Genomic DNA, 27944 nt, shown 5'->3' on the forward strand with positions numbered 1-27944 from the left:
GGGGGCGTGGCCAATGGTTGCCTGAGCGACGAGGGGGCGGGGGTTGCCCGGGAGATCTAGGGAGGAGGGTGGCGGTAGTGGAGGGGGGGTTGGAGTTGGTTGAGGTTATTATGGGCTGTCCGTGGGGGGGCGGGGCCTGTGCGGTGGGATTTCCCGGCCGGTGTTTCGGGCCCTTTAAGAGGCGACGCCGGAGCCGGAGCCATTTTCCCCCCTTCGGCCGCGGCGAGGAGGAGCCGGAGCGGGAGTGACACCGGGCCGGACCCAGTGCGACCTGCGGCGGCCTCGGGGTGAGGAGAGAGCGGGGTTCCCAAAGAGTCACCCCTCTCAGCCCGACCGGCCCCGAGGGTCATCCCTCCACCTACCCCTTCCTCAGGCGTCCCTCGACCCGCGGACCGCCCCCTGCTCGCAGCAGCCGACCTTTCCCTTCCCTGCAGGGCGCCCCCTCCCCCCCGCCCTAACCCAGAGTCTGGCCCCCCGCGACTCCCACCCCGGCGCGGGCTCCCACAATGCCCGGCGCCCGCCCCCTCGCCCTTTGCTCACTTGCCCCCCAGGACACGTGGCCCGGCCCCCTGCCCGGTGGGAGCTCCCTCGCCCTCCGCGTCCCTGCTTCGAGCCCCCCGGAGTGCCCGAGCCTCCACGCCCCCTCTTCCCCGCGGCTCCTCAGGAGAACCTGAGTTGTCCCAGAGGACAGCCTTTGGAGAGCTGCCCTGTCTGGGGACTAGCCCCTCCCCAGGCGCAGGGAGGCGCCCCCCCACCCCCAAGTGACCTTGTGTCCCCGAGCGCCTTGCCGCCTGCCGCCTCCCCCGGCCCCCCCCCGCGCTGCGGCCACTCGGACCCCCTCCCCCCGTCACACCCTGCTCCGTCCAGCCTGGCTTCTCTCCTCCCCCCGCCTGCACCAGACTGCCCTCGGGGGCGTCGCTCCCGCTCATCTGGGGGCTCCAGCTGGGGAGCCGGCTTCCGGGCTGCCCCCGAGGAGTGTGGAACTAAGTTCAGCCTGAGTGGCTCGGGTGCCCTGCTCGGGTGGGGGGGGCCGGGGTGGGGGTGGGCGGAAAGAGCGGGGGGTGTGGGGGAGGGGGACAGTGCGCGTCACTGACTGTTCTCTCTTTCTTCCCCCCTCCCCCGCACAGTGACTCGGGCCAGTGTAGAGGGCCCCAGGCCGCAGGCAAGAGCAGCTGGGCCAATTCCCTGGCCGGGAGCGGAAGGGGATGGCGTCGGGCCTGGGCTCCCCGTCCCCCTGCTCGGCGGGCAGTGAGGAGGAGGATATGGATGCACTTTTGAGCAACAGCCTGCCCCCACCCCACCCAGGTAACATCTTCCCCAGGGGCCCAGGGCAGGAAGGAGGCATTTCGGCCCTCCCTAGTACTCTCGTGAGGCAGGGTTGAGTTTCTCTCTCTGTCTGTGCAGTCTGAGGTGGAGGGCATCCGAAGGGAGTGGTTGCCTTTGCAGAGCTCTTGGGGGGGGTGGGGGGAGCCATGTGCCTCCTGGGCTCCGCGAGCTGAGATGCAAGCCTGCTGCACTGTCTGTCTTCGGGAATCCTATGCAGTTCCCAGTTGAGGGAGCTCTCTGAGCTGGCAGGCATTACCTTGTGTGGGTCCTTGGAGGAATGCAGGTAGCTGGGACTCCTTGGAGGCTGTGTGGTGGTGGTTGGTGGTGAGGGTTTGAGGAGGCCAGCAGAGCATGGGTGCTAGTAGGATCCTGTGCTTACTGCCGTGGAGAGGAAAGAGGGAGTGTTGGTTGCTGTCTATCTGATTATTTTTAGCTTTTGATCAGTTACTGGTTTTCTCTGCTGTTTGAACTGTGTGAAGTTTGAATTGCGCTCCTCAGCTGGGATCTGCAGCGCTTTTAGCCAGGCAGACTGCTGGAATGTTTTGAGTGCGGAAATGATGGGGGCTAGGAGTAGGATGTAATAGCCTGACAAATAAGACTAGGAGGAGCAAAAGAAGGGAGGTGACACCCTTTGCACCTCTCATCCCCTAGCAAGTGGACATAATCCTGGATTTTTTTCCTAGGGGCTTCTGCCTCTGTGCAGGTAGCCTGGGGTTTGGGCTGGTGCTGTGACATGTTGATGTGGGTGTATTGGGGGTTTTGCCTATCTGTGTTGTGGAGTGGCTCCTTAGACTGACCAAACCCGTATGGTTATAACCACCCTGCCTCATTGGAAGAGCCCTTGTCTGTCCTTAAATGATGATTGATGTCATGCTTCTAAGTGGATGTTTCTCTTCTGTCTGTCTTTCCTTCAGAGCCCTTGCTAAGTCACTTACTTGTTTCCTTGACCTTTTTTTCTAGGTTTCTTTTTTCTACATGCCGTTTCTTTATCCTCTTGCTTATGTTTTTCCTTTAATTCTGGAGCCTGCTGGTCCTGTTTTTGTTTCCCATTGAACATCTTTCACTTCTGCCTTCTCTCCCCTCAGCTCCCGCGGCCAGTTGAGTTCATCTAGGAGAGATGTTTCCACATTTGGCATTTTCTGAGTTGGAAGACTATTTTAACCTAAGACCACTTAGGAGAGGGGTCAGTCTTAGTACTGAGTCTTCAGCTGTTGGGGTAAGAAATTTAGGCTTGAGTCTCATCACTGTGTAGGGCAAGTGGCAGAGTTCTGTGTTGTTGCCTGAGGTGGTGGTGAGGTGATCCTGTCCTTTCTGTGAGGGGCATGAGAAATAGTAGTGCTATTCAGCCAGTGTTGGTTCCACATTTTGGCTTCCCATTGGCCCCTTGGTCTGGGGCTGCCCCTGTGTTGACTGGGAGCTGTACAGGCTCCCACGGTGAACTCTGCCCCAAGCTGTAGCATGACCCAGTTTTTCCATCTGCCACACCCCATTCCTGCCCCTTTCCCAAATCTTCCTCTATATCTCAGTTTGCCACCTGCCATGTCAGCATATTATCTGTTTGGGAAGTTTGGGGGTCTTATATGGATGGAACGGTGTCCCCTTTGCTTCCATGGGTTTATCCTTGTCTCCACTTCCAGCTTTTATGGAGGTAATGAAGAGGAAGAACCAAGAGATGTAGCTGATTGGGGTGGGGAGAGCAAAATGAGGATAGCTGGGGAGAAGCCTTTAAGAAAAATGATTCTTTTCTGGTGAGATCCAGGCTGGTGTTCATTCCTAAGGGAATAGGAGGGGCTTTCTTGTGCCTGGCCTGATGCTAGGCTGAGTGGGGGAGCCTGATGGTGCTTTGTCAAGCTCATGTCTCCTGTTCCCGAGTATCTGCCTCACTCAGGAAGGGCGGAGCCAGAGGCATTTCAGGCTAGTTCTGGGTGTCAGGAGCTAAGAGCAGGTGTAGGATTGAGGGAAGCATGTTGTCCACCACTATCTAGACGCTGCTCCGTTTTTCTTGGTCTTGGGCATGATGACTCCCGTATGTTGGATAGGTGGCTCCCTCTAATCTATAAGAGGGAATTAGGATCTGTGGCCTGGAGTTTGCGTAGGGGTGATGAGGAAACTGGGCGTCAGAGACTTCTTGTGGGCTCCCATTCCTCAAGGTAAATCTTTTGGGTATCAGAAATTTGAGGAGAAGGTTGTATGCTCTGACCACAGCTCCGCTGAGCGTTTGTTAAATTTTAGTTCTTATGATTGAAAAAGTAATTGTGATAGAGGGAGTAACCCAGTTCTTCTTGTGGTATTACCCTTCATGTTTGTCTTGGGTTTCCTTGCCTAGGACAATAGAGTGACCTCTTGAGAACTGTGTCATTCCAGAGTAGCTGTTAGGAGAGGTGGTATTTGGACCTGGGGCCAGGTAATAATTTGGGAAGTCTTGTGTGAGGGTAGTCTTTCCCTGGCTACCTCTCTCAACCCACCCCCCTCCCCTGCCACTTCCTGTCTGTCCTATGTTGGCAGCTGGGTGCCCTAGGCTGGCTTCTGCGGTCAGGAGCCATTTTCCCTCTCTTCAGTGGGTGAGGCACTCCCTCCTTCTCTCCACTCCCTTCTCCACTCCCCCCCTCCTTGGGCGGGGGTGGCTTGGGAAGGAGAGAGAAAGGGAGGAGGGAGCTGGTGTGCTGGTGTGAATGTCTGTTACAAAGCAACCTGCCTCCTGGCCTTCTCCTCCCCCTCCGTGCCCCTTCCCACCTATCCCTGCCCAGGAGCTCTCAGTATTACCCCAGGCTTTGTGTGTGCTCCCAGCCAGGGGAGGAGGTGGAGCCAGATGGGAGGAGGATGGGGGGTGGAGGAGATGGTGACAGCTGGGCTGATTTGGGCCCCTGGGGAGAAGAGGCTACTGACCCAGGAGAAGCTGGGGAGGAACAGTAGGGCTGGAGATGGGGAAAGGAAATTACGTTTGGGAGTGGATATGATGTTGGGCTGGCAATTGAACTGGGCTCTTAGAGGTTCTGGTTGTCTTGAGGAGTGATGACCCAAAGGGGTTAGTGAAGGGTGTGGTTTTTGGGAGCCCTGAACTGACACTGTTCTGAGAAGATGGTGGGGGTGTATTCTATAGTTTTGCCTTCTAGGTAGGACCTTTCATTCTCATTCCCTGGTTTATAGAGTACTTGGTGGCCAGTTACAGGAGAACTAAACTGATTTCTCTTACTTGGTTGACACTGAGCAGCTTGGTTCAGCTGCACTGGTGAACATATAGAAGACTCCTGTTAGGAATGAGGGAGAGGAGGCAGGGGTCTGGACAGCTGCCCGAGGTGGGCCTGGTTTGGCCTGGAAGGCCTATTTCGGGTATATACAGCTCTCTCTTTGTCTGTTTTTGTCCTGAGTATCAGCTTCCTTCTGTGGAGAGTATAGCAGTTCTCTTTAGTGGAATCTGGGACAAGAGGTGGGGGAATAAAGTCTAAAGCCTCTGGATTAAGCTCTAACCTTTTGCTATTGATCTTTTCCCTGCCTACCTCTCTTTGCCAAATATATGTAGAAAACGAAGAGGACCCAGAAGAGGATTTGTCAGAAACGGAGACTCCAAAGCTCAAGAAGAAGAAAAAGCCTAAGAAACCGCGGGACCCTAAAATCCCTAAGAGCAAGCGCCAAAAAAAAGAGGTGAGTGGGTGACTAGATGTTATGAGGGACAAGAGGAAGAAGGAAGGAGCTCCAAGAAGGGTTCAAGGACTGGGGGTGTTTGTTTCTTCCTCTGGAGTGGTGGGTCGTGTCCTGGGGATGAGCCTCAGGGCTGTCCTGCGGTCAGCATGTGTGTAGCATGTGTGTGTCTGTCTCCCTCTCCCCCCTTCCCTGCTCCAGCGTATGCTCTTATGCCGGCAGCTGGGGGACAGCTCTGGGGAGGGGCCGGAGTTTGTGGAGGAGGAGGAAGAGGTGGCTCTGCGCTCAGACAGTGAGGGCAGCGACTATACCCCTGGCAAGAAGAAGAAGAAGAAGCTTGGACCTAAGAAAGAAAAGAAGAGCAAATCCAAGAGGAAGGAGGAGGAGGAGGAGGATGACGATGATGATGATTCAAAGGTGCCTGGACCTCCGTCCTCTTCTGTACTGTTAACTTCTGTCCTTCGTTTCCCACTCTACTCCCACTCTGCTGCCCCTTAGAACATTTTCTGTCCACCTATTTCTACTGATTCCCTCTCAGCTTTCTTACCCTGGACTTAGAAGCCTTAGTTTCAACTCAGATTCCCTTAGCAAGTGTGGGTACTGGGTGTCAGGTCTTTGACTTTGCTCTTTCTGCAGGAACCTAAATCCTCTGCTCAGCTCCTGGAAGACTGGGGCATGGAAGACATCGACCATGTGTTCTCAGAGGAGGATTATCGCACCCTCACCAACTACAAGGCCTTCAGCCAGTTTGTCCGGTAAATAGGAGGTCTGCGGGGGAAGGGGAGCAGCATGTTTCTATAATCTCACCTCACTTTCTTTCCCTCTTTTGTTCTTAAACTTTTTTTTCTTTTCTGTTCTTGTCCATTTTTCCACCAGACCCCTCATTGCTGCCAAAAACCCCAAGATTGCTGTGTCCAAGATGATGATGGTTTTGGGTGCGAAGTGGCGGGAGTTCAGCACCAACAACCCCTTCAAAGGCAGTTCTGGGGCTTCAGTGGCAGCGGCGGCAGCGGCAGCAGTGGCTGTGGTGGAGAGCATGGTGACAGCCACTGAGGTTGCACCACCTCCTCCCCCTGTGGAGGTGCCTATCCGCAAAGCCAAGACCAAGGAGGGCAAAGGTGAAATGGGATTCAGTGCCGGGGGGACTAGTGTGGGCTTAGGATGTTGAAGACACAGAAAGCATGGGAATGCTGTTCTGTTTGCCTGAAAATAGAAGATAGGAGGGAGGAGTGAATCTTGTATTTGGGAAGCTGAACATGGGGAAACCAGCTGAGATGGAGAATGTATTTTTTTTCCCCATCTTCTGCCTTGTGCTGTATATTTGGATTATATAATCTTACTTGCGCTCTCATGATTTTAGGTCCTAATGCTCGTAGGAAGCCCAAAGGCAGTCCTCGTGTACCTGATGCCAAGAAGCCTAAACCGAAGAAAGTAGCTCCGCTGAAAATCAAGCTGGGAGGTTTTGGTTCTAAGCGTAAGAGATCTTCGGTGAGATTTCAGCCCATCCCTTTGGTGATGGGGCCATATCTGATAGAGACAGTGTTACCTTATGTCAGGATCTAGTCTTCACAGTAGGCACATAAGAATGTGGGGAGTTGGCCGCAGAACAAGGTGACAAGGCTCCATGTATCACAGTCTTGCTGGGAGTCTGGTACCACTAGTAAGGGAGTGATCCCTTCTGATCCCTGTTCCACCACTCTCTCCTTCCCCTTGGCATGAACCTCTACCCTTATTCCTTTTCATTCTGTCAGAGTGAGGACGACGACTTGGATGTGGAGTCTGACTTCGATGATGCCAGTATCAATAGCTATTCTGTTTCTGATGGTTCCACCAGCCGCAGTAGCCGCAGCCGCAAGAAACTCCGGACCACTAAAAAGAAAAAGAAAGGTGTGTTTCTCTTCTGTATCTGTATGTGATGGGATGGGGTGGAATGATTGGTGAAGAATCTCCCTAAGGAGATAGGGGTGGGGTTTATTGTGGGGGTGGGGGTGGGGGGGAGATTTTTTTCTAATAACTGGGCTTTCCCTCTTCCTTGCCCAGGCGAGGAGGAGGTGACTGCTGTGGATGGTTATGAGACAGACCACCAGGACTATTGCGAGGTGTGCCAGCAAGGCGGTGAGATCATCCTGTGTGATACCTGTCCCCGAGCTTACCACATGGTCTGCCTGGATCCAGATATGGAGAAGGCTCCTGAGGGCAAGTGGAGCTGCCCCCACTGTGTGAGTACCCAGCCATTGTGGCCCTTTGAAACCCTCAAGAGGAAGGGTGGGAGAGATAAAGCTCTTTTGGGCCTGGGTTGGAGTAGAAATGGTGGTGTTGCTGGTGTAGGCTTTGGGAAGCATTCAAAGGAATAATGGGTTCAGACTTGAGTGGGTGGGGGGTGGTAAGGATCTGACTCTGTGGTCCTTTACTACAGGAGAAGGAAGGCATCCAGTGGGAGGCTAAGGAGGACAATTCAGAGGGAGAGGAGATCCTGGAAGAGGTTGGGGGAGACCCTGAAGAAGAGGATGACCACCATATGGAATTCTGTCGGGTCTGCAAGGATGGTGGGGAGCTGCTCTGCTGTGACACTTGTCCTTCCTCCTACCACATCCACTGCCTGAACCCCCCGCTTCCAGAGATCCCCAATGGTGAATGGCTCTGTCCCCGTTGTACGGTGAGTGACTGACCCTAGCTAGGGTGAGAGATTTGAGAAGTGTAGTCTAGCAGAAGGGTTTACGCCTTTTATATGTAGGCATCATGAGGCTGAGGTCAGAGAGAGGTCATTGGAGAACTATGGACCTTTCAGCCCCGAGATAGGTATCTTCCTTCCTCCTGTGGTCTTGGGTTATCTTTTTCCTGGGAAAATGTAGGCCTGACTTCGAACAGAGGAGTTGATGCTTTGCCAGTTCTCTTAAGGGGGATGGAGCAGTGTTCTTCTATCCCAGAACATTCGTCCATGGCTTGACACCTAGCCTCAGGGTCTTGGTAGTTTAGAATGGTTTAAATAGGGCCACTTACTGCTTTTCAGTTGCATAAGTGAAGAATTCTGGGCTCTAGGTCTGTGGGTTTTCTGTGCTTCCATGTTCTGGGTTATTGTTGAAGTCTAGCTACTGGCTTATTAAGCATATAGGAGTGATAATGTCACACAAATCCTGGATGAAGTCCAGAAGTAGAGAGAGAGTTTTATTATTTTCTCCCTAGAAGGGTCCTGGGATTAGATCTTACTTGAAATAATCCTTTGGTAAGGTTGAGGGTGTGAGCTGTACCATCTTTTCCCCATGGTAATGATTTGGTGTTGGATCATCTCTTTTTCTCTCAGTGTCCAGCTCTTAAGGGCAAAGTTCAGAAGATCCTAATCTGGAAGTGGGGTCAGCCACCATCTCCCACACCGGTGCCTCGACCTCCAGATGCTGATCCCAATACTCCCTCTCCCAAGCCGTTGGAGGGGCGGCCAGAGCGGCAGTTCTTTGTGAAATGGCAAGGCATGTCTTATTGGCACTGCTCCTGGGTGTCTGAACTGCAGGTAAACCTGGCATAAGCTAGAGATGTGGGGGCTACAGTGAAGAGGGTAGTGAGAAAACAGCCTTGTGGATGGAAAGAGTGAATGCAACTCCTTGGTGACTTATTTCTCTTTCTGCTTGTAGTTGGAGCTGCACTGTCAAGTGATGTTCCGCAACTATCAGCGGAAGAATGATATGGATGAGCCACCTTCTGGGGACTTTGGTGGTGATGAAGAGAAGAGCCGAAAGCGAAAGAACAAGGACCCTAAATTTGCAGAGATGGAGGAACGCTTCTATCGCTATGGGATAAAACCTGAGTGGATGATGATCCACCGAATTCTCAACCACAGGTACCAGTGGAGTTGGGCCAGACTGGTAGTTGTCTTGGGCTTACGGGAGGTTAGGCAGCTTATCATTGGGAGACTCTTGCCAAAGGGATTAAGAAAATGGACATCACCAGTAACTTAGACTTGGAAGAGATACACGCTCAATATATTATTATTAACTGACTGAATCCTTGTATTTGAGCCATAGGAGACTATAGATTAGAGTTAATTTCTGGTCCAAAGACTGGTATAGTAGAGGTTCTGAATATATATGGTTTGTCCTTCCTAAAGGTCTGTTTTGGAACATAGGTTATTGGCAGTTTTTGAGAGCAAGGCTGACTTAGGAGGAGAGGAGGGTGGCCTTCTGGCTTTGAGGGTTTTTCTCCTTGACCTTGCAGTGTGGACAAGAAGGGCCATGTTCACTACTTGATCAAGTGGCGAGATTTGCCCTATGATCAGGCATCCTGGGAGAGTGAGGATGTGGAGATACAGGACTATGACCTGTTCAAGCAGAGTTATTGGAATCACAGGTGAGTGACTTTGGTGAGGAGTGGAGTTGCTTCTTATTGAGAAGAACGCTAGGCAGCTGTGTGACATTTGTCTTCTTTAGGGAGTTAATGAGGGGTGAGGAAGGACGACCAGGCAAGAAACTCAAGAAGGTGAAGCTACGGAAGTTGGAGAGGCCTCCTGAAACTCCAACAGTTGATGTGAGTTGGGGTGGAAGAGGGAGGGCGGCGCCGTTGGTTGTAGGACCATGTATCTGTGTGCTCCAGTCCAGCGATGGTGCTCTGAGTAATGACCTGCAAGTAATAACTCCATAGCTGAGACGGCTTCATAAGTCTGCTTCCCCACTTCTCCACATCTCTGGAAATGAGAGAAGATAATAAGATTACCTTTTTTTTATGCTTTGAAAAATAAAAACATAGGAGGAGGTGTTTTATATGATTGAGAAAGTGTTATCAAGGGTGGGGTCACACAGCCAAGATTTTATGAAACTTATATTGGAACCTGGGTCGCTGACTCTTAATTCATGGTTCAGTTCCTCTGGGTTTTATTTGTGTAATATAATGTGAGGATGGTTAAGGTTAAAAAGATGAATCTAGGGGGACATACAATTATTTACCTGGTGGATCTTGACTAGCAGAACTATCGTATTGCTAGGGAGGCTGTGATGTATCTTTCCTCAGAGATCTGTGGGACCAAGATCTCTGCTGCCTGATAGGTTAATTGCCTTGCTGTCTTGAGGATTCTGTTGTTTTTGAGCTAACTACTGCCAGTCCTCTTCTTTTTGCTGAGGAAGCCTGGCTCTGAGCTAACATCCGTGCCCATCTTCCTCTACTTTATATGTAGAACGCTTACCACAGCATGGCGTGCCAAGCAGTGCCATGTCCGCACCTGGGATCCGAACCAGTGAACCCCGGGCTGCTGAGAATCGGAACGTGTGAACTTAACCACTGCGCCACTGGGCCGGCCCCTACAGGATTCTAAATCAAACACAAAAGTTACAATAACAATTGGGGATCTTTTTCCCCACAATTTTTGTGGCTCTCTGAAGGAGCATCTAGTGAGGATGTGTGAGGACCAGGCAGCTGTTGTCTCATGGAAGGAGGGGAATTTCTTGCTAGCTCTTGACTTGTTTATTTTATCCTTCAGCCAACAGTGAAGTATGAGCGACAGCCAGAGTACCTGGATGCTACAGGTGGAACCCTGCACCCCTATCAAATGGAGGGCTTGAATTGGTTGCGCTTCTCCTGGGCTCAGGGCACTGATACCATCTTGGCTGATGAGATGGGCCTTGGGAAGACTGTCCAGACAGCAGTCTTCCTCTATTCCCTCTACAAGGAGGTAGGAAAGCTGGGGCTGTTAGTCTTTTGTGTGGGTATTTTGTGTTCATGGTCTTTTCTTACTCTCTGAGGAGAGAGAAAAAGGAAGAAAAAATTGGTCGCTGACCTTGAAGAACATGCTTGAATGACAGTAAGATAGACACAGGTGCAGAGAGAAAGATTTGAGGGAGTGGTGCCTTGGGTAGAATCAGAGCCTCAGTCCTGGGGAAATGGATATGTGTTGCGATAAGCTGAATTGTGAGTGGAATTAGTATGAAAAGACTTAATGGAAGGGGTGAGGTCTTAAGCTCTCTGTAAAGGTGGGCATGGCTTCGTGGAAAGGAATAGACAGGACATATGCATGTGTGGAGAAAGGTGAGAGTGGAAGCCGCAGTGCACATTAGTCCTCGGCTAGCTCTTGGGACAGACGGTAGAGGTGGGCGCTGAGGCTGTATTGTGATGGGACCCTCAGTCCTTACCTTGCTGCTTCTCTTCTTCCTCCAAGGGTCATTCCAAAGGCCCCTTCCTAGTGAGTGCCCCTCTTTCTACCATCATCAACTGGGAGCGGGAGTTTGAAATGTGGGCTCCAGATATGTATGTGGTGACCTATGTGGGGGACAAAGATAGCCGTGCCATCATCCGAGAGAATGAGTTCTCCTTTGAAGACAACGCCATTCGTGGTGGCAAGAAGGCCTCTCGCATGAAGGTATCTCAGTTGGAGGGAGACCACCCTAGAGAGGGAATTGTTGCTATGGGTTTAGTTTGCCTCCTTTTGACCTGGTCCTTGGGGTGAGGCAAAAGGAAAACAGCTGGGAGGAGGAAAAAACTCTATGGACTTACTTATGCTGGAGGAGTTGAACATTAGTGACCAGGTTGCCTTCTTGTGCAGAAAGAGGCATCTGTGAAATTCCACGTGCTGCTGACATCCTATGAGTTGATCACCATTGACATGGCTATCTTGGGGTCTATTGACTGGGCCTGCCTCATCGTGGATGAAGCCCATCGGCTTAAGAACAATCAGTCTAAGGTGAGGGGGTAGGGTAGGAGGTTATGGCCTCCAGTTTTAGTTTTCTAGTACTACCTACTCATTAAGGGGAGACCTAGGAGGAGGGGAAAGGGAAGAAGTGTCTCTGCCTCCCTCCCTTGTCATGCCCCTTGGTGGCCAGGCCTTAAAAAGAGATGGAGGTAGGGGCAGGGGTTTAACTATCGGGCAGTGAAACAGCTCAGAGTTTTGCGGAGATATGCTGGAGCCCTCTTTTCATTGAATTTCACCTCTCCATCTTCACCAGTTCTTCCGGGTCTTAAATGGTTACTCACTCCAGCACAAGCTGTTGCTGACTGGGACTCCATTACAAAACAATCTAGAAGAGTTGTTTCATCTGCTCAACTTTCTCACCCCCGAGAGGTTCCAGTAAGTGTGTGTTGATCCACAATCGGTTCATAATTCTGCTTCTCTTTCCTGTTGCCCGTTTCCTGTGTATCACTTTCCTTTCTTCCTTTTCCCTCTCCAACAACTTTTTCCTTTCTCTTCCTGAAGCAATTTGGAAGGTTTCCTGGAGGAGTTTGCTGACATTGCCAAAGAGGACCAGATTAAAAAACTGCATGACATGCTAGGGCCTCACATGTTGCGGCGGCTCAAAGCTGATGTGTTCAAGAATATGCCATCCAAGACAGAGCTGATTGTGCGTGTGGAACTGAGCCCTATGCAGAAGTGAGTCAGAAGGGACAGAAGCATTGACTTCATTTTGCAAAAACAGTTAGACATCTGCCAGTCTGCAGTGTTTCTTATTCCTCTGCATGCTCCACTTCAAGGCATCTGGTGATGGGAGCAAGCAAGGCCTAAGGAAACACCTAATGCTGTGGGGTTGGGGCCCATATTCTTATTTAAATACCTTAGCTTATTTAAAGTGGTGCTGGTGGTAGTGGTGGTGGTGGTGGTACTGATAGTACTGATACTGATGGTGATACTGGTGCTTCTTGTTAGGCTTCCTTAGTCCCAAAGTGAGATATGTTGGAAGGAAGATCTTAGACCTTGGGATTGTGTTGTAAGTCACATAATAGCTCTCGAGTCTGACTTATCTTTCTATCTTGCCATGTAGGAAATACTACAAGTACATCCTCACTCGAAATTTTGAGGCACTCAATGCTCGAGGTGGTGGCAACCAGGTCTCTCTGCTAAATGTGGTGATGGATCTTAAGAAGTGCTGCAATCACCCATATCTCTTCCCTGTGGCTGCAATGGTATGTCGTGCCACCTCTCATTCATCCCTGGGTTGGAACTGCTCCATTTGGGCTTTCTTTCAGTATTTTTTTCTTATTTCTTTCTTTCCTCAGGAAGCCCCTAAGATGCCTAATGGCATGTATGATGGCAGTGCCCTAATCAGAGCATCTGGGAAATTATTGCTGCTACAGAAGATGCTCAAGAACCTTAAGGAGGGTGGGCACCGTGTACTCATCTTCTCCCAGGTATTATGCAGGCTTGGCTGGGAGCTTTAGGGAACAGCAGTAGACAAGTCTCAGTGACATGGCAAAAGGGATTTTTATCTGACTGATAATTAAACTGTGCTCCTTTTCCAGATGACCAAGATGCTGGACCTACTAGAGGATTTCTTGGAACATGAAGGTTATAAGTATGAACGTATTGATGGTGGAATCACTGGGAACATGCGTCAAGAGGCCATTGACCGCTTCAATGGTAAGAGGGAAGGACTGGCTTCAGTCCAGACATCCTCATTCACTCGTGTCTTTGGACCGGTCGCTTGTTGTTCTCATGCATTTGCTTTCCTGTGTGGTTCTCTTGGGTCTTTGTCAATGGATAGGGAAGAGTAAAGCTTTTGAATATCTTGATTGGAGGAATGTATTGGACTATTCCTAGGAGGATTTTTTTCCTTTGATGTCTTTGTCCTTTCTGCTAGAAAGAAGAGCATTTTATTTAACCTTGCTCATTTTATCTTGAGGCCCAGAAAGGGACCAGGACTTATCCAAGCTCAAATAGCAAGTTAGTGGCAGACTTGTCCCAGTAGCCACTACTTTTTTCTTTGACTTTTTATTTTAAAATAATTTTGGATTTAAAGAAAAGTTGCAAAAAATTAATACGGAAAGTTCATGTATGCTGTTCACCCAGTTTCTCTTAATAATAACAACTTATATAACCACAATACAACTATCAAAACCAGGAAATTAACACTGGTGTCATACTACTAATTGAAGTGCAGACTCTAATTGAATGTCACTAGCTGTCCTCCTAGTGTCCTTTTCCTGTTTCAGGATCCAATCCTAGATCTCACATTGCATTTAGTTTTGTCTCTTCCTGTCCGTGACAGTTCTTTATTCTTTCCTTTTCTTTCATGGTGTTGAAACTTTTGATGATTACTGGTCGGTTATTTTCTAGAATGTCTATAAGTTTGGGTTTGTCTGATGTTTTCTGATGATTAGATTGAGGGTAGGCGTTTTGGGCAAGAATATAAGCAATGCTGTGTCCTTTTTAGTGTATCACATCGGGGGAGGACATGATGTTGATGACGTCCCATTACTGGTGATGTTAACCTTGATCACTTGGTTCAGGTGGTGTCTGCTGAGTTTCTCCACTGTAAAGTTACACTTTTTCCTATTGTAATCGATAAATATCTTGAAGGATATGTTTGAGACTATAGTAACATCCTTTTTCTCCTTAAACTTTCACGCTGATTTCTGTATCCATCAGTGGACCTTGCTTACAATGATTATCACTGTGATGTTTGCCTAATGAGGTTTTTTATTTCTGGCATTCCTTCTACATTTATTAATTGGAATTCAGGAGACGCTTCTAATGGTATTTTTGGTTCCTTTTTTTTTTTTTAGCACCGGGTGCTCAGCAGTTCTGCTTCTTGCTTTCCACTCGAGCTGGGGGCCTTGGAATCAATCTGGCCACTGCTGACACAGTTATTATCTATGACTCTGACTGGAACCCCCATAATGACATCCAGGTGAGCAGAGTACAGTAACTTACTGGAAGTACACAGTACTCTCTGTGAGGACTCCACCATCTGGAATTAGTTGTTTCATGGGGAAACAATGGATTCTTTTTAAGTCTTTTACCTTATTGTAAGCCAGAGCGTTTGGGTTAGCCATGGCCCTATTTTGGGTAACGTGATAGAGGGTGGTGTCTGGGGCAGGGGTGCAAAAGGAAGTTTTGTATGAGGCAAGCTGCAGCTCCTGCCTTGTGCTGGATTTAGCTTATTATGTGTAAGTCAAGGCAAAAGTGAAAGCAGGAAAATATGGTTACTTCATTTTCTGGCTTCGTTTTGTGCCCAACTCCAGGCCTTTAGCAGAGCTCACCGTATTGGGCAAAATAAGAAGGTGATGATCTATCGGTTTGTGACCCGTGCGTCAGTGGAGGAGCGCATCACGCAGGTGGCAAAGAAGAAGATGATGCTGACGCATCTAGTGGTTCGGCCTGGGCTGGGCTCCAAGACTGGATCCATGTCCAAACAGGAGCTTGACGACATCCTCAAATTTGGCACTGAGGAACTATTCAAGGACGAAGCTACAGATGGAGGTACGTTAGTCAGAAACTTGTTTTGGTGTGGGGCTTGGCCTCTCTAAAGGGTATCTTTGATACCTAGGGTCCTGAGACTTGGACCTAGGGTCCTCTGGGACTTGCTTTTTCCACTGCAGCTGCTGAAGCTGACTTTGGGGGTATGGACTCCTGATTCTTTGTAGGAGGAGACAACAAAGAGGGAGAAGATAGTAGTGTTATCCACTATGATGATAAGGCCATTGAAAGACTGCTGGACCGTAACCAGGATGAGACTGAAGATACAGAATTGCAGGGCATGAATGAATATTTGAGCTCATTCAAAGTGGCCCAGTATGTGGTGCGGGAAGAAGAAATGGGGGTGAGTATGAGTCCAAGGCAATCTTGTGCTTGGTGATTAGTCTGAAAATTGGAGCTGAGACCAAGATGGTATGAGACAAGAGGAAAACATTTGTAGGTAAATTAGTAAGTACATGGATGAATTGATATATCTCTTTCCATGAAAATAAGTACTATAAAATGATCAATCACATTCTCTTCTTTGCCGTGCCTGTCAGGAAACTCACAGCCAAATTTCTCACTCAAAACAGTTATATTAGCTCTTTATCAGAATCTCATTTCATTAACCCTACAAATAAATTTTTGATTGCTGTTTCAAGTCTCTTTGGAGAAAAAGCAGGAGGTAAGAAACATACTTAGACAGCCTATTTCCCTATGCTTTTTAAAACATTAGAATTGTTGTTTGCCCTTTTTCTTTCCTCTTCCTTTTCTTGGTCTTTTTTAGTAAAAAACAAATACTAAAATCATGATAAATGCATGGCTTGGATAATAATTTTTCCTCCTAAATGATAAAGTAGGCTATAAATGAAAAACATTTGCGTTCTCTTTAAACTATTCAGCTCAGGGGACTTTGAATTGGCATAGGTTTCTGGTGGTCTTTGCCATCTTTTCTCATCCTTGTAACTCAGAACCATCCCTCTTGCTGTGTTTTTCTGATACATACCTGTTGTCTTCTTTTTTGAAGGTGTTGCTACTAACCTCGGTTATGTGTAACTGTGGCTGAATAGTCTGATAGGTCTGTAGACTGACTGCCCTCCTGTACGGTGCTCTACGCTCTGTCAGGGCAGTGGCTGCATGTAGGAGTGATTGACTGGGGCAGCACTTTCTGAGTGGTTGGGAAGGAAGGGGTGGTACTCTCCCACCTGTTGATAATCTCTGTTCATGACGACATAGGTATACAAATGACCCTCTCGTGTGGTGGCAGCTGCTGTTTATAATATTTATAAATTTTACTTTTTGAATAAATAGTAATTCACATGGTTTAAAATTCAAAAGATACAAAGGTATGTCTTTTCCACCCCTGTCTGGCTGCCTAGTTCCCTTCCTGGGGATAAATGGTATTTTCACTTTCTTGTCCCTTTCTAAAAATATTTTATATGCATACAAATTACATATCTATCCATCCATACACACACATATATATACACACACACAAACGCCTTTTTTCTTCTCCTTTTAAATACAAAATTAGTTTCGTATACCTACTGTTCTCTACCTTGCTTTTGTCCACTTAAAAAATCTTGTAGAGTCTAAATCAGTACATAAAGAGTTCCCCCACCTTTTTCTTTTTGCTGTATAATATGTTCTTGTTTAGAAGTACCATTATTTGTTTTAAGAAATTAAGGCATAATTGATACATAACATTATATTTGTTTCAGGTGTGTAATATAGTGATTCTGTATTTGTATATATTGCAAAATGGTCACCACAACTACATATCCATCACCATACATAGTTACAAAATTTTCTTTTCTTGTGATGAGAACTTTTAAGATCTGCTCTCTTTAGCAGCTTTCAAATATGCAAGACAGTATCATTGATTATAATCACCATGCTATACGTTACATTCCCAGTACTTACTTATTTTATAATTGGAAGTTTGTACCTTTTGACCCCCCTTTCACCCATTTCACCCACCCTCAACCCCCATAATTTATTTAATTAGTTCCATCATGATGGATATTTAGGTTGATTCTAGCATTATGCTATTGGCAGCAGTTTACTTCTAATGTAAGGGATCTGGAACCAGTTAGTGGCCTGAAATGTCTGAAAAAAATATAAGACTTTCAGAGGATCATAAACATTATTGGGACATAAGAGGATATATGTATGTAATTTTTTTTTTTGAGGAAGATTAGCCCTGAGCTAACTACTGCCACTCCTGTTTTTGCTGAGGAAGACTGGCCCTGAGCTAACATCCATGCCCATCTTCCTCCAGTTTATATGTGGGATGCCTACCACAGCATGGCTTTTGCTAAGTGGTGCCATGTCCGCACCCGGGATCCGAACTGGCGAACCCCGGGCCGCCGAGAAGCAGAACATATGAACTTAACCGCTGCACCACCGGGCCGGCCCGTATAATTTTTTTCTTTTTTGCACACAGTTGGTAAACTTTGATGAAGTTTGTGAAGAACAGAAGGGCTTATGGCCCTTCTACTTTCTCTTGTAGGAAAATCTTTTGCAGTATTTCAGAAGCTTCTCCATTCTGCCTTGCTAAGGCTCTAATCTCTCTTTTCTACATTTTCTGTCTCCTAACTATATATGTATCAGTAAAAGGAGTTAGAAGAAAGCATACTGTCTCTTCATCCTTCTCTTGTGATAACAGCTCCATCCCATATTTTTCTTTAGTTAAGTTGACTGCTCATCTGTACATAATTATGAGGAGCCATGTCCTGTCAATTAAATTTCTTTTAAGTTCTTAGGTCCGAGCAGGCACACCAAGTATTTCCGAGTCCAGTCATGAGAAGGAGTTAGCAGAATGGGAACTGTGAGGACGAGGGGTAGCTGGTGGTGCTGACTTCAGCACTCCTGAGTCCTGGCCCTCCCTCTGTCCCAGGAGGAAGAGGAGGTAGAACGGGAAATCATAAAACAAGAAGAAAGTGTGGATCCTGACTACTGGGAGAAATTGCTGCGGCACCATTATGAGCAGCAGCAAGAAGATCTGGCCCGAAATCTGGGCAAAGGAAAAAGAATCCGTAAACAGGTCAACTACAATGATGGCTCCCAGGAGGACCGAGGTGTGTGTGGCCGGCCCCGCCCCCCACCCATGGGCCGTTCCACTAGAGCAGTGGGCCCCGCTCATCTGCCCTCTCTCCCTCCAGATTGGCAGGACGACCAGTCCGACAACCAGTCCGATTATTCAGTGGCCTCAGAGGAAGGTGATGAAGACTTTGATGAACGTTCAGAAGGTGAGGCCTATGCCTTTCTGCTGGTTAAAATACTACTTTGTCTTATACCCTACCGGTGTCCCTCATGCAACCTTTTCTTCTTGCAGCTCCCCGCAGGCCCAGTCGTAAGGGCCTGCGGAACGATAAAGATAAGCCATTGCCTCCTCTGTTGGCCCGTGTTGGTGGGAATATTGAAGTAAGTGTCATACAATTCTAAGGAAGGTTGGGTGAGTGCTGGTATTGGGTCTGGTGGAGTAAGACCTGCTCCCTCTCACCTAGGTTCCTTCTCCCCCTAGGTACTTGGTTTTAATGCTCGTCAGCGAAAAGCCTTTCTTAATGCAATTATGCGATATGGGATGCCACCTCAGGATGCTTTTACCACCCAGTGGCTTGTGAGAGATCTGCGAGGCAAATCAGAGAAAGAGTTCAAGTAAGTTGAGAGCTGGAATGACTGATGTAGGGCAAGAGCTTCTAATCTCTGGTCATTCTATAGTACTAGTCCAGGCTAAGCAGGGAAGTTCGCTGTTTCCTCTGCTGAATTTGGCAGGCAAAGCTGTTAGTAATAGGGTTCTTTGTGTTCCCTAGCTTCTCTGGAAGAGAACCTGGGGCATGGTATGGAGTTTGGAGATCAGCTTGCACTGTGCCGGTTTGGCTTTACCGCAACATGGAACCACAGTCGTGGTCTGGGATAATGCCTAAGTGGGGATGGGAAACAGTCCGATCTAGGGGTTGGCAGGATTGCTGTTTAACTCATTTCTCTACTTATTTTTTACAGGGCTTACGTCTCTCTTTTTATGCGGCATTTATGTGAGCCGGGAGCAGATGGGGCTGAGACCTTTGCTGATGGTGTCCCCAGAGAAGGCCTGTCTCGCCAGCACGTTCTTACCAGGATTGGTGTTATGTCCTTGATTCGCAAGAAGGTAAACCCTGAGCCTCTCTCTGTTGTTCAAGGTTTCTAGGGGAAACTGGAGGGCCAACAGGAAAGGAGCCTAGAGCTGGAATTGGGTCTTCAACTTCTTGTCCTGTTGCTATAGGTTCAGGAGTTTGAACATGTTAATGGGCGCTGGAGCATGCCTGAACTTGCTGAAGTAGAGGAAAACAAAAAAATGTCCCAGCCCGGGTCACCTTCCCCCAAGACTCCTACACCCTCCACTCCAGGGGACACGCAACCCAATACTCCTGCACCTGCTCCACCTGCCGGTAAGTCTGCGGGCACTGTCCTTTTCTGTCCCTCTCTTCTTGTCCTGGCCTATGCTTTCTCTGCTCGCCTGTGCTCAGTTCTAACAGGGGCCTCTGGCAGGACACACAGCAATCTCTCCCTCTCAGTTTAGGAGGGCCGTCCTGAGAATAGGTCTGGCTCTTAAAGGCACGAGAGGACAATTTAAAATGAGACAAACTGTGAAGGCATGATCTTATCTCTGCTCCAGGCCCTTCTTCCTAATTAATTCTTTTCTGTTGGTTGCAGAGGATGGGATAAAAATAGAGGAAAATAGCGTCAAAGAAGAGGAGAGTGCAGAAGGAGAAAAGGAGGTTAAATCTGCAGCCCCTGAGGCCACCGCTGAGGTAAGAGATGGCGCTGACTGGATGCCACACCAAAAGCAAGTGGATAAGCCCACTCTTGGGTGCTGGCCTGCCTGCTTCAACCTTTGTCTTTCTCCTTTTAAAGTGTACACAGCCCCCTGCCCCTGCCTCAGAGGATGAAAAAGTCCTTGTTGAACCTCCTGAGGGAGAAGAGAAGGTGGAAAAGGCAGAGGTGAAGGAGAGAACAGACGAACCTATGGAGACAGAGCCCAAAGGTATCCACATTTTCAAGCACTGCAGATCCCTGTGAACCACAGTTGCTCTTGGACTTTAGCCAGGCTATAGAGGTGTCAGGAGGAAGTGACATACTGAAGAACCCTGCACCCTTGACTTTTTTTTTTAATTTTTAAAGATTTTATTTTTCCTTTTTCTCCCCAAAACCCCCCAGTACACAGTTGTGTATTTTTAGTTGTGGGTCTTTCTAGTTGTGGCACATGGGACACCACCTCAGCATGGCTTGATGAGCGGCGCCTTGTCCGCGCCCAGGATTCGAACCAGCAAAACCCTGGGCTGCCAAAGCGGAGCGCGCAAACTTAACCACTCGGCCATGAGGCCAACCCCGACCCTTGAGTTTAAATTATGGAGTTTTCCCCTCTCTTAAGACATGTTTTATGACTTTAATGATAGCGATTGAGGTTTAGGACTGTTTCAGTTGGATATAGTGTGGAACAGAGGAGAACATTGTTTAGATACACTCTCAATGCTGTCTCTTCCCCCCAGGTGTTGCTGATGTGGAAAAGGTGGAGGAGAAGTCAGCAATAGATCTCACCCCCATTGTGGTAGAGGACAAAGGTGGGTGTTTGGAGAAACTGACTGTGGTTTAGAAGGACTCTAAAACTAGAAGCAAGGACTTTATCTTCAGGACACACCCACCCCCAGCCTCTTCATCTGTATCCATATAGCCATTTTATCCCAAGTTAAAAGATTCCTCTGTCCTCACATTTAGTTGTCCATGGGCTGGTGGCACCTTTTTCTGAGTTTGAGAGACACCTGTGTGGCGAAAGGGTGGAGGTAGATGGATGTCTTGTAGCATATAATGCCATGGGTAAGGGCCAAGGCTCTGGGTTCTGTTGAGAGCTGACATTTTTCTTTTGCATGTCCTATAGAAGAGAAGAAAGAAGAAGAAGAGAAAAAAGAGGTGATGCTTCAGAATGGAGAGACTCCCAAGGACCTGAATGATGAGAAGCAGAAGAAAAATATTAAGCAGCGTTTCATGTTCAACATTGCAGATGGCGGTTTTACTGGTATGAAAATGAGGGCCCACTGGGGTTAGAAGGATCTAAGGTGAAATTAGGGTTCTTGTCAGAAGCCAGGGTATAGAGCCTTTACCTCTAATAGATGAGGGAATGCCAGGCTGATTATATACGCCTCTTGGTTCCGTGTTAGAAAGCCAGAGGCGTTACTATTAAGGTGGTGTCTGGGGAGAAGGAGTAAATAGCTTTTTGAATTCTCACAAATGTTTGCCTTTTTCTTCCCAACCTTCCCCAAATTCCTCCTCAGAGTTGCATTCCCTTTGGCAGAATGAGGAGCGGGCAGCCACAGTCACCAAGAAGACTTACGAGATCTGGCATCGACGGCATGACTACTGGCTGCTGGCTGGCATCATAAAGTATCCTTTGCCTGAGTCTGGGCTGAGGTTCTTGGAGCAGGTTTCTCATGGTCCCACAGTTTGAGGTTCTTACTTTCCTTTTGTTTTTCCTGAGCACTTTTCCAATAGCCATGGCTATGCTCGGTGGCAGGACATCCAGAATGACCCACGTTATGCCATCCTCAATGAGCCTTTCAAGGGTGAAATGAACCGTGGCAATTTCTTAGAGATCAAGAATAAATTCCTAGCCCGAAGGTTCAAGGTGAGCAGAATGGGGAGGAATGCAGCACTGAAGTGACAGCCTCTAAAGTGCAGCAGGGACTCTGTTCACTTAGCCATGCTGGTCATTCTCCTGTATAACTTTTGGTATTCCAGGAAAGGCTTTGCTCCCAAGTATTTTAAATATTAGGGATCAAGACATACAGACTTGAAAATAAACCAGCTGTTCAAGGGCTGAAGATGACTGTGCCTAATGAATGACACAGACTAGTGCAGTGGGAGTGCTGGGGGAACACTGTAGGCTGGAGTGTTCAGGAAAGATGCAGAGGTGGGACTGAATTGGATCTCTGAGGAGGTAGGGCTGTCAGTGGGCTGGCGGTACTAGAGTACCTGTGTGGATAGAGGGTGGGGTGGCTGCACAAAGGAGAGGGAAAGGTAGAGCTCCATTTTCAGAATCACGAGGGCCAGTAAGCCCAGGACTGCAGGGACTCTCAGTCAGGAGTTCAGCAAATGTATATGGAGGCCACTTTGTGTGCAGACCATCAAAATGGGATACCATGAGACAAGACACGTGGCTCTTACACTGAGTGTAATTGGGAGAATAAGAAATATACCCTAATGAACCTTTAAACATTATGCGCCAAGCACTGAGTGACATAGGGACACAGAGAAAAATAAGGCACGGTGCCTATTCTCAAGGAGCTGTCAGCTTAGAGGCAAATGTGTGATCAAATGAATGCCATTCTGTGTACTGGGAGGGAGACTGCTGAATCCATGAGAAACTTCTCCAGAGGGAATTTGAGGAGTGAAGAGAGAGCTCACAAATGGCTTCATCATGGAGAATATGGCATTGGAATTAAGTTTTGATGAATGCAGTAGAGATTGTTGGATAGAAACAGAAGGCTTTTTGAACCAAAGGTATTAGGTTGGGCAAAGAGAGAGGCAGCAGAGCTTAGGCTGTTTGGAAACAGTAAATAGCTCAGCTGGGCTGTAGAAGATACTTGTGTTATGGTAGGAGGTAGGCTGGAGAGAGGTAAGAGCTAGAGGTCAGTAGGTGGGTTTTGGCACCAGATAAGAGATTTTGGACTTTACCCTTTAGTTAGTGGGCAGCCCTTGAAGGTTTCTGAAGTGTTTTATTATGACCAAGGAGAATGGAAACACAACACTTCATGAGGTTATAGAACTATCATATAGTCATGAGGTAGTAAAGACTGGGCTGTGATGCTGGTGCAGAAAAGGAAAAGGATAAGATAAAGGAAACAAAACACCGAAGAATTTACAGGATTTACTGATTTATTGTAGGGGTCAGGAAACCTTTTCTCTTAAAGGCCCAGATAGTAACTATTTCAGGCCTTGTGGGACCTAATGGTTTCTATTGTACATAGTCAACTCTCATAGTGTGAGAGCAGCCATAGGTACAAATAAACAAGAATATGTTCTAGTAAAACTTTATTTATTGACACTAAAATTCAAACTTCATATAATTGTTGGGAAGTCACAAACTTCTTATTTTGACTTTTTTCCAACCATTTAAAAATGTAAAAGCCATTCTTAACTCTTGGGCCATACAAAATAGGCAGCGGGCCAGATTTGGTCCACAGGCCATAGTTTGTAGACTTCTAACTTACTGGATTTGAGTTACAAAGGAGTGAGACGCCAAAAATAACTCAAGTTTTGAGCTTGAGTCACTGACAAAATTAAATTATCATTGGCAGATCAAGGAAATGAGAGGGAGCAGTTTGTAGAAAAGAATAAGTTCAATTAAGTCATTTGGTGTTTCTCTCAAGTAAATATCCTCCCACCCCCCCCCCCCCCCCCCATAAACAAGTGGGATCAAAGAGTGATCAACCATACAGAGGGATCAGAACAATCAGTGCTTCAGATGCAGGTTTGAAAACCATCAAGTCATTTGCCTAGAGGTGCTGGTTGACGCAAGGAGAGGAAAAATCTCTTGGCAGAATACTTTAAAAGAACAGCAGCAAGCCAAGGGTTGATCCTGGAGAAAGCTCATAGTTTGGGGCGGGAGGAGGGAGTTGGTGAAGGAGACAGGGTATATAGAGATTGACAGCAGATGCTTTGTTTGGGGTAAATTAGTAGGCCCTGATGGAGCCAGGTCTTGTAGAAGAAAGAACCACCACCATTATTCTCACATTGTCGTTTTTTCCTGACCCCTAATGGATTCATTCTCTTGAAGAACCAGTAGATACTTCAGCAAATTAAGTCTCATAACTTATAAATCAACATTCTGTCCCTTGGAATATATTTTAAAGAGTCTTTTCGAAGCTCCACCAGGTGAAATGTGCAAGAGTGTTTGTTGCAGTATGAATTTTGGTGGTGGGACCTGGAGGCAACCTAGATGTTTGACATTGGGAGTGTGGATAGGTAAAATGTGGATTCACATGGAGCATTAAGCAACAGTTAGAAGCAACACAATACATGTGCTATAACAACGTAAATGGGCTTTCTAAAAAGATATAGTGGGGAAAGGAAGAAAAAGCATTTTCTATGTACAGAATGTGGTTCTATAAATTAGAAATGTGCACATGAAACAATATTCAGTCTTCAAAAACACCCACAAAAAAAACAGAGTAAGTATATTAGAAGGTTTGCCTATTGGAGAAGAAAAGGAATGAGAGTAAGATACGGAGACAAAAGAAAAGAAACAAAAATAATTTTAGAGTAACACAACTCAAATGATAGGATATGGTAGGTATATCCATAGGATGGAGTACCATGCAACCATTAAAAACCATCTTTTATAAAGAGCAGTTAATAATAAAGGAAGATTCTTACTATGTAACTTTGAAAACATTAGGTATGTCTATACAATAGTCTCCCCTTATCCATGGGAGAGATGTTCCAGGACCCCCAGTGGATGCCTGAAACCACAGATAGTAGTGAACCATATATATACCATGTTTTTTCCCTATACATACATACTTATGATCAAGTTTAATTTATAAATTAGGCACAGTAAGAGATTAACAACAATTTGGGGGCTGGCCCTGTGGCCGAGTGGTTTAAGTTCACTCACACCGTTTCGGCAGCCTGGGTTTTGCCGGTTTGGATCCTGGGCGTGGATGTGACACCGCTCATTAGGCCATGCTGAGGCGGCATCCCACATGCCACAACTGGAAGGACCCACAACTAAAAAATATACAAGTATGTACCAGGGGGATTCGGGGGGAAAAAAAGATTAACAATAATAAATAATAAAGTTGGCTGTGGGGCCATCATTAAGTAAAATAAGGGTTACTTGAACACAAGTACTGTGATACTGCGGCAGTTGATCAGATAACCAAGATGACCACTAAGTGACTCATGAGCAGGTAGCCTATACAGTGTGGATATGCTGGACAGAGGAATGATTCATGTCCCGGGAGGGACAGAATGGGACAGTGCAAGATTTCATCACGCTGCTCAGAACAGCTCGAAGTGTAAAACTTAGGAATTGTTTATTTCTGGTGTAAAACTTAGGAATTGTTTATTTCTGGAATTTTCCACTTAATATTTTTGGACTGCGGTTGACTGTGGGTAACTGAAACCTCGGAAAGCGAAACCGTGGAGAAAGGTGGGGACTATTGTAGAATGATCTCAATTACATAAAAAATATATATGCAAAGAAAAACTTCAAATGTTAAATACTTCTAGGAGGTGGAATTATTTGTGACTTTAATTCTTTTATATGTTCTGTATTTTTTTTTTTCTTTTTTTTTTTTGAGGAAGACTAGCCTTGAGCTAACATCTGCTGCCAATCCTCCTCTTGTTGCTGAGGAAGACTGGCCCTGAGCTAACATCCCATGCCCATCTTCCTCTACTTTATATGTGGGACACCTACCACAGCATGGCTTGCCAAGCGGTGCCATGTCTGCACCCGGGATCCGAACCGGCAAACCCCGGGCTGCTGAAGCGGAACGTGCGCACTTAACTGCTGCACCACTGGGCCGGCCCCTGCTCTGTATTTTCTAAATTGAGTTTTTATCATTTTTGTGTAAAAGTGAATCAGTAAAGAGGTAAACAGTTTAAAAAACATGGACCTCCAAAGCGGGGGTAAAAAAAGCAATGCGATGTTAGACTGTTTGGGTTTGGGGGAGCCATCTGTCCGGTTCTTTATAGGTTCTGAGAGGCCCATCAGAAATAAGCAAAGTGAGGGTCGGTTCATCCTCTGTTTCCTCTTTATCCCTTGTCCAGCTCTTAGAACAAGCCCTGGTGATTGAGGAACAGCTGCGCCGGGCAGCTTACCTGAACATGTCAGAGGACCCCTCTCACCCTTCCATGGCCCTAAACACCCGCTTTGCTGAGGTGGAGTGTTTGGCGGAGAGTCATCAGCACCTGTCCAAGGAGTCAATGGCAGGAAACAAGCCAGCCAATGCAGTCCTGCACAAAGGTAGCCAGTGGCTCCCCTGCCTCCTCCAGACTCAGCCTTCTCCTCCCTCTGCTCCTCCCTGACACACCTGCTGCGTGTTTCCAAGCCTTCTTCAGAGCCCCTTCCTCGGGGAGCCTAGCCTTCCTCCTGGGGAAGCTAATGTCTTAGAGGCAACCAAGGACAGTAGTTCTTTGCCTCTTTTAACTCTTAATATAGTCAAGTTCTTGGAGGTGGAGAGCAAAGCAGAATAATAGACTGTCATCTGGGCTACTTTAGAGGTGACTTCAGGTGCTTTAAGATCCTGTCACGTTCTAGACCCCTTTCAACTTTTTGTTTCTAAGTTAAAACATTGTGAGAGGGGTGGAAGATGAAATGAGGAAGACTTCTAGAGAAGGAGGGAGACACATCCAAAAGGTGGAGAAGAAGGACAGTGAGAAAAGGAAATAGAAACTTCTCTCAAGAAGTGGAGAAAATAGAGACAAAAGGGAGCAAGGGACAGTGAGGGTTAGGTGACTTTGAAAAGCACAGAATCATGGACAGTTGGAAGTGGAACATGAGGGACAGGAATGTGAGCATGGTGGAGGCCAGGTCAGGTGATTCAGTGACAAAAGACAATACTCCAGCACTCCAGCACATTAGTCCCTTGGTCACTGAGAAGTGATGGGGGGGTCCCCTGTGGTAAGAAGGATCTTGGTCTTGACTGCCACAGCTCACCACTTTTTTTTTTTTCCTGTGCAGTTCTGAAACAGCTAGAAGAGCTGCTGAGTGACATGAAAGCCGATGTGACTCGACTCCCAGCTACTATTGCCCGAATTCCCCCAGTTGCTGTGCGGCTACAGATGTCAGAGCGTAACATTCTCAGCCGCCTGGCAAATCGAGCACCTGAACCTACTCCACAGCAGGTATGACCATTTTCTTCTGGCCAACGGTTCGAGCAGAGCCGTTCTGGAACTTGTGACTTTGCTCTCTCACCCTAGCTTTACATTCTGGGCAGGTGGGGCTGCCTTACCAGTGAGTTCCCGTAGGACCGGGTGGGTTCCTGTGGTCTGGAATTCTAACTCCCTTTGCCCTCTTTTCCTATAGGTAGCCCAGCAGCAGTGAAGATCCACACTGATGATACCACCTCCACCGCTGAGCAGTGACCTTCCTCACTTTCCCTTGCCCAGCTTCTCATGTGGGGGCCTGAGAGACCCTCTCCTTCCTTCTGCCCCATCTTCCATGTTGTAAAGGAACAGCCCCCAGTGCGCTGGGGGAGGGGAGGGAGTGAGGGGCAGTGGTGCCCTTCCTGCTGGAGAGACTGCAGCAGTAGCGCCGGCGCCATCTGCAGGGAGCTGGCGGGCTGGCCTTCTGGGCCCTGGCTTCTCCCCACTGTAACGTCTGTTACACACAAACTGTCGTGGGACCCGCCAGGCTTGAAGAAAATGATCTGAATTTCTTCCTCCTTTTGGTTTTATTTTGTTGGTTTATTTTGTGTTTCCTTTTCTCCTTTTTTGGGGTATTCAGAGTGGGCCGGGCCCCTGGGCGAGACACAGCTACCTCTGTTGGCATCTTTTTAATACCAGGAACCCAGCGGCTCCAGCCACTGAGCAGATAGAATAAAATAAAGTGGAAAAAAAAAAAAAAAAGGAAAAGAACCAAAAGCATAAAAAACCACAGCAGATTTCTTGGTGAAAATTGAAAATAAAAGTTTCCTTGTATTTTAGTGCTCTGGTTCAGTGTGAGTGTAGGTCCAGGTGGATGAGTGTGTATGACAGGAGCCCTGGGACATGTGCAGTTGGAAACTAGGGGGCTACCTTGTGTTCTGGAGTTCACAAAAGAGCCGCGGACCGCCTGCGTGCATGTGCCCCACGG

The 27944-nt window shown here is 47.5% G+C and overlaps 1 protein-coding gene and 1 non-coding gene across 8 annotated transcripts; both read left to right on the forward strand.

Moving 5' to 3' along the window:
- Positions 1 to 134: 134 nt before the first annotated feature.
- Positions 135 to 27795, forward strand: CHD4 (chromodomain helicase DNA binding protein 4). 7 transcript variants are annotated; one of them, XM_046647703.1, is made up of 40 exons: positions 135 to 287; positions 1128 to 1305; positions 4847 to 4968; positions 5167 to 5382; positions 5602 to 5720; positions 5842 to 6083; positions 6326 to 6453; positions 6717 to 6852; positions 7006 to 7184; positions 7382 to 7621; positions 8267 to 8470; positions 8592 to 8797; positions 9172 to 9303; positions 9384 to 9480; positions 10427 to 10618; positions 11102 to 11302; positions 11486 to 11623; positions 11886 to 12007; positions 12134 to 12307; positions 12696 to 12837; positions 12931 to 13062; positions 13174 to 13291; positions 14437 to 14561; positions 14896 to 15133; positions 15298 to 15473; positions 18009 to 18189; positions 18274 to 18360; positions 18447 to 18535; positions 18636 to 18769; positions 19115 to 19259; positions 19374 to 19539; positions 19805 to 19902; positions 20006 to 20135; positions 20641 to 20712; positions 21027 to 21164; positions 21421 to 21529; positions 21638 to 21770; positions 25919 to 26117; positions 26832 to 26995; positions 27177 to 27795. In XM_046647703.1, exons 2-40 carry the CDS (start codon positions 1206 to 1208, stop codon positions 27192 to 27194), a joined length of 5742 nt encoding a protein of 1913 aa, XP_046503659.1. In that variant the 5' UTR covers positions 135 to 287; positions 1128 to 1205; the 3' UTR covers positions 27195 to 27795. The 7 variants fall into 7 exon arrangements, with proteins under 7 accessions (XP_046503659.1, XP_046503665.1, XP_046503673.1 ...); XM_046647709.1 differs by having other exon boundaries at positions 25919 to 26114; XM_046647717.1 differs by having other exon boundaries at positions 18012 to 18189.
- Positions 19579 to 19720, forward strand: LOC124231363 (small Cajal body-specific RNA 11). Its single transcript, XR_006886504.1, has one exon. It is a non-coding gene; the product is annotated as a small Cajal body-specific RNA 11 (non-coding RNA).
- Positions 27796 to 27944: the final 149 nt, after the last annotated feature.

This window comes from Equus quagga, chromosome 1, assembly GCF_021613505.1.
Source record: "Equus quagga isolate Etosha38 chromosome 1, UCLA_HA_Equagga_1.0, whole genome shotgun sequence".
Lineage (NCBI taxonomy): Eukaryota > Metazoa > Chordata > Mammalia > Perissodactyla > Equidae > Equus > Equus quagga.

Excerpts from the sequence above, each read along its gene's own strand:
- CHD4 (XM_046647696.1), top strand. The coding sequence starts at position 1,206 with ATGGCGTCGGGCCTGGGCTCCCCGTCCCCCTGCTCGGCGGGCAGTGAG. Across the intron at positions 19,260-19,373 it reads TGTCCTTGATTCGCAAGAAG|GTTCAGGAGTTTGAACATGT; the intron begins GTAAACCCTGAG and ends CTGTTGCTATAG. Across the intron at positions 19,903-20,005 it reads CCCCTGAGGCCACCGCTGAG|TGTACACAGCCCCCTGCCCC; the intron begins GTAAGAGATGGC and ends CTCCTTTTAAAG.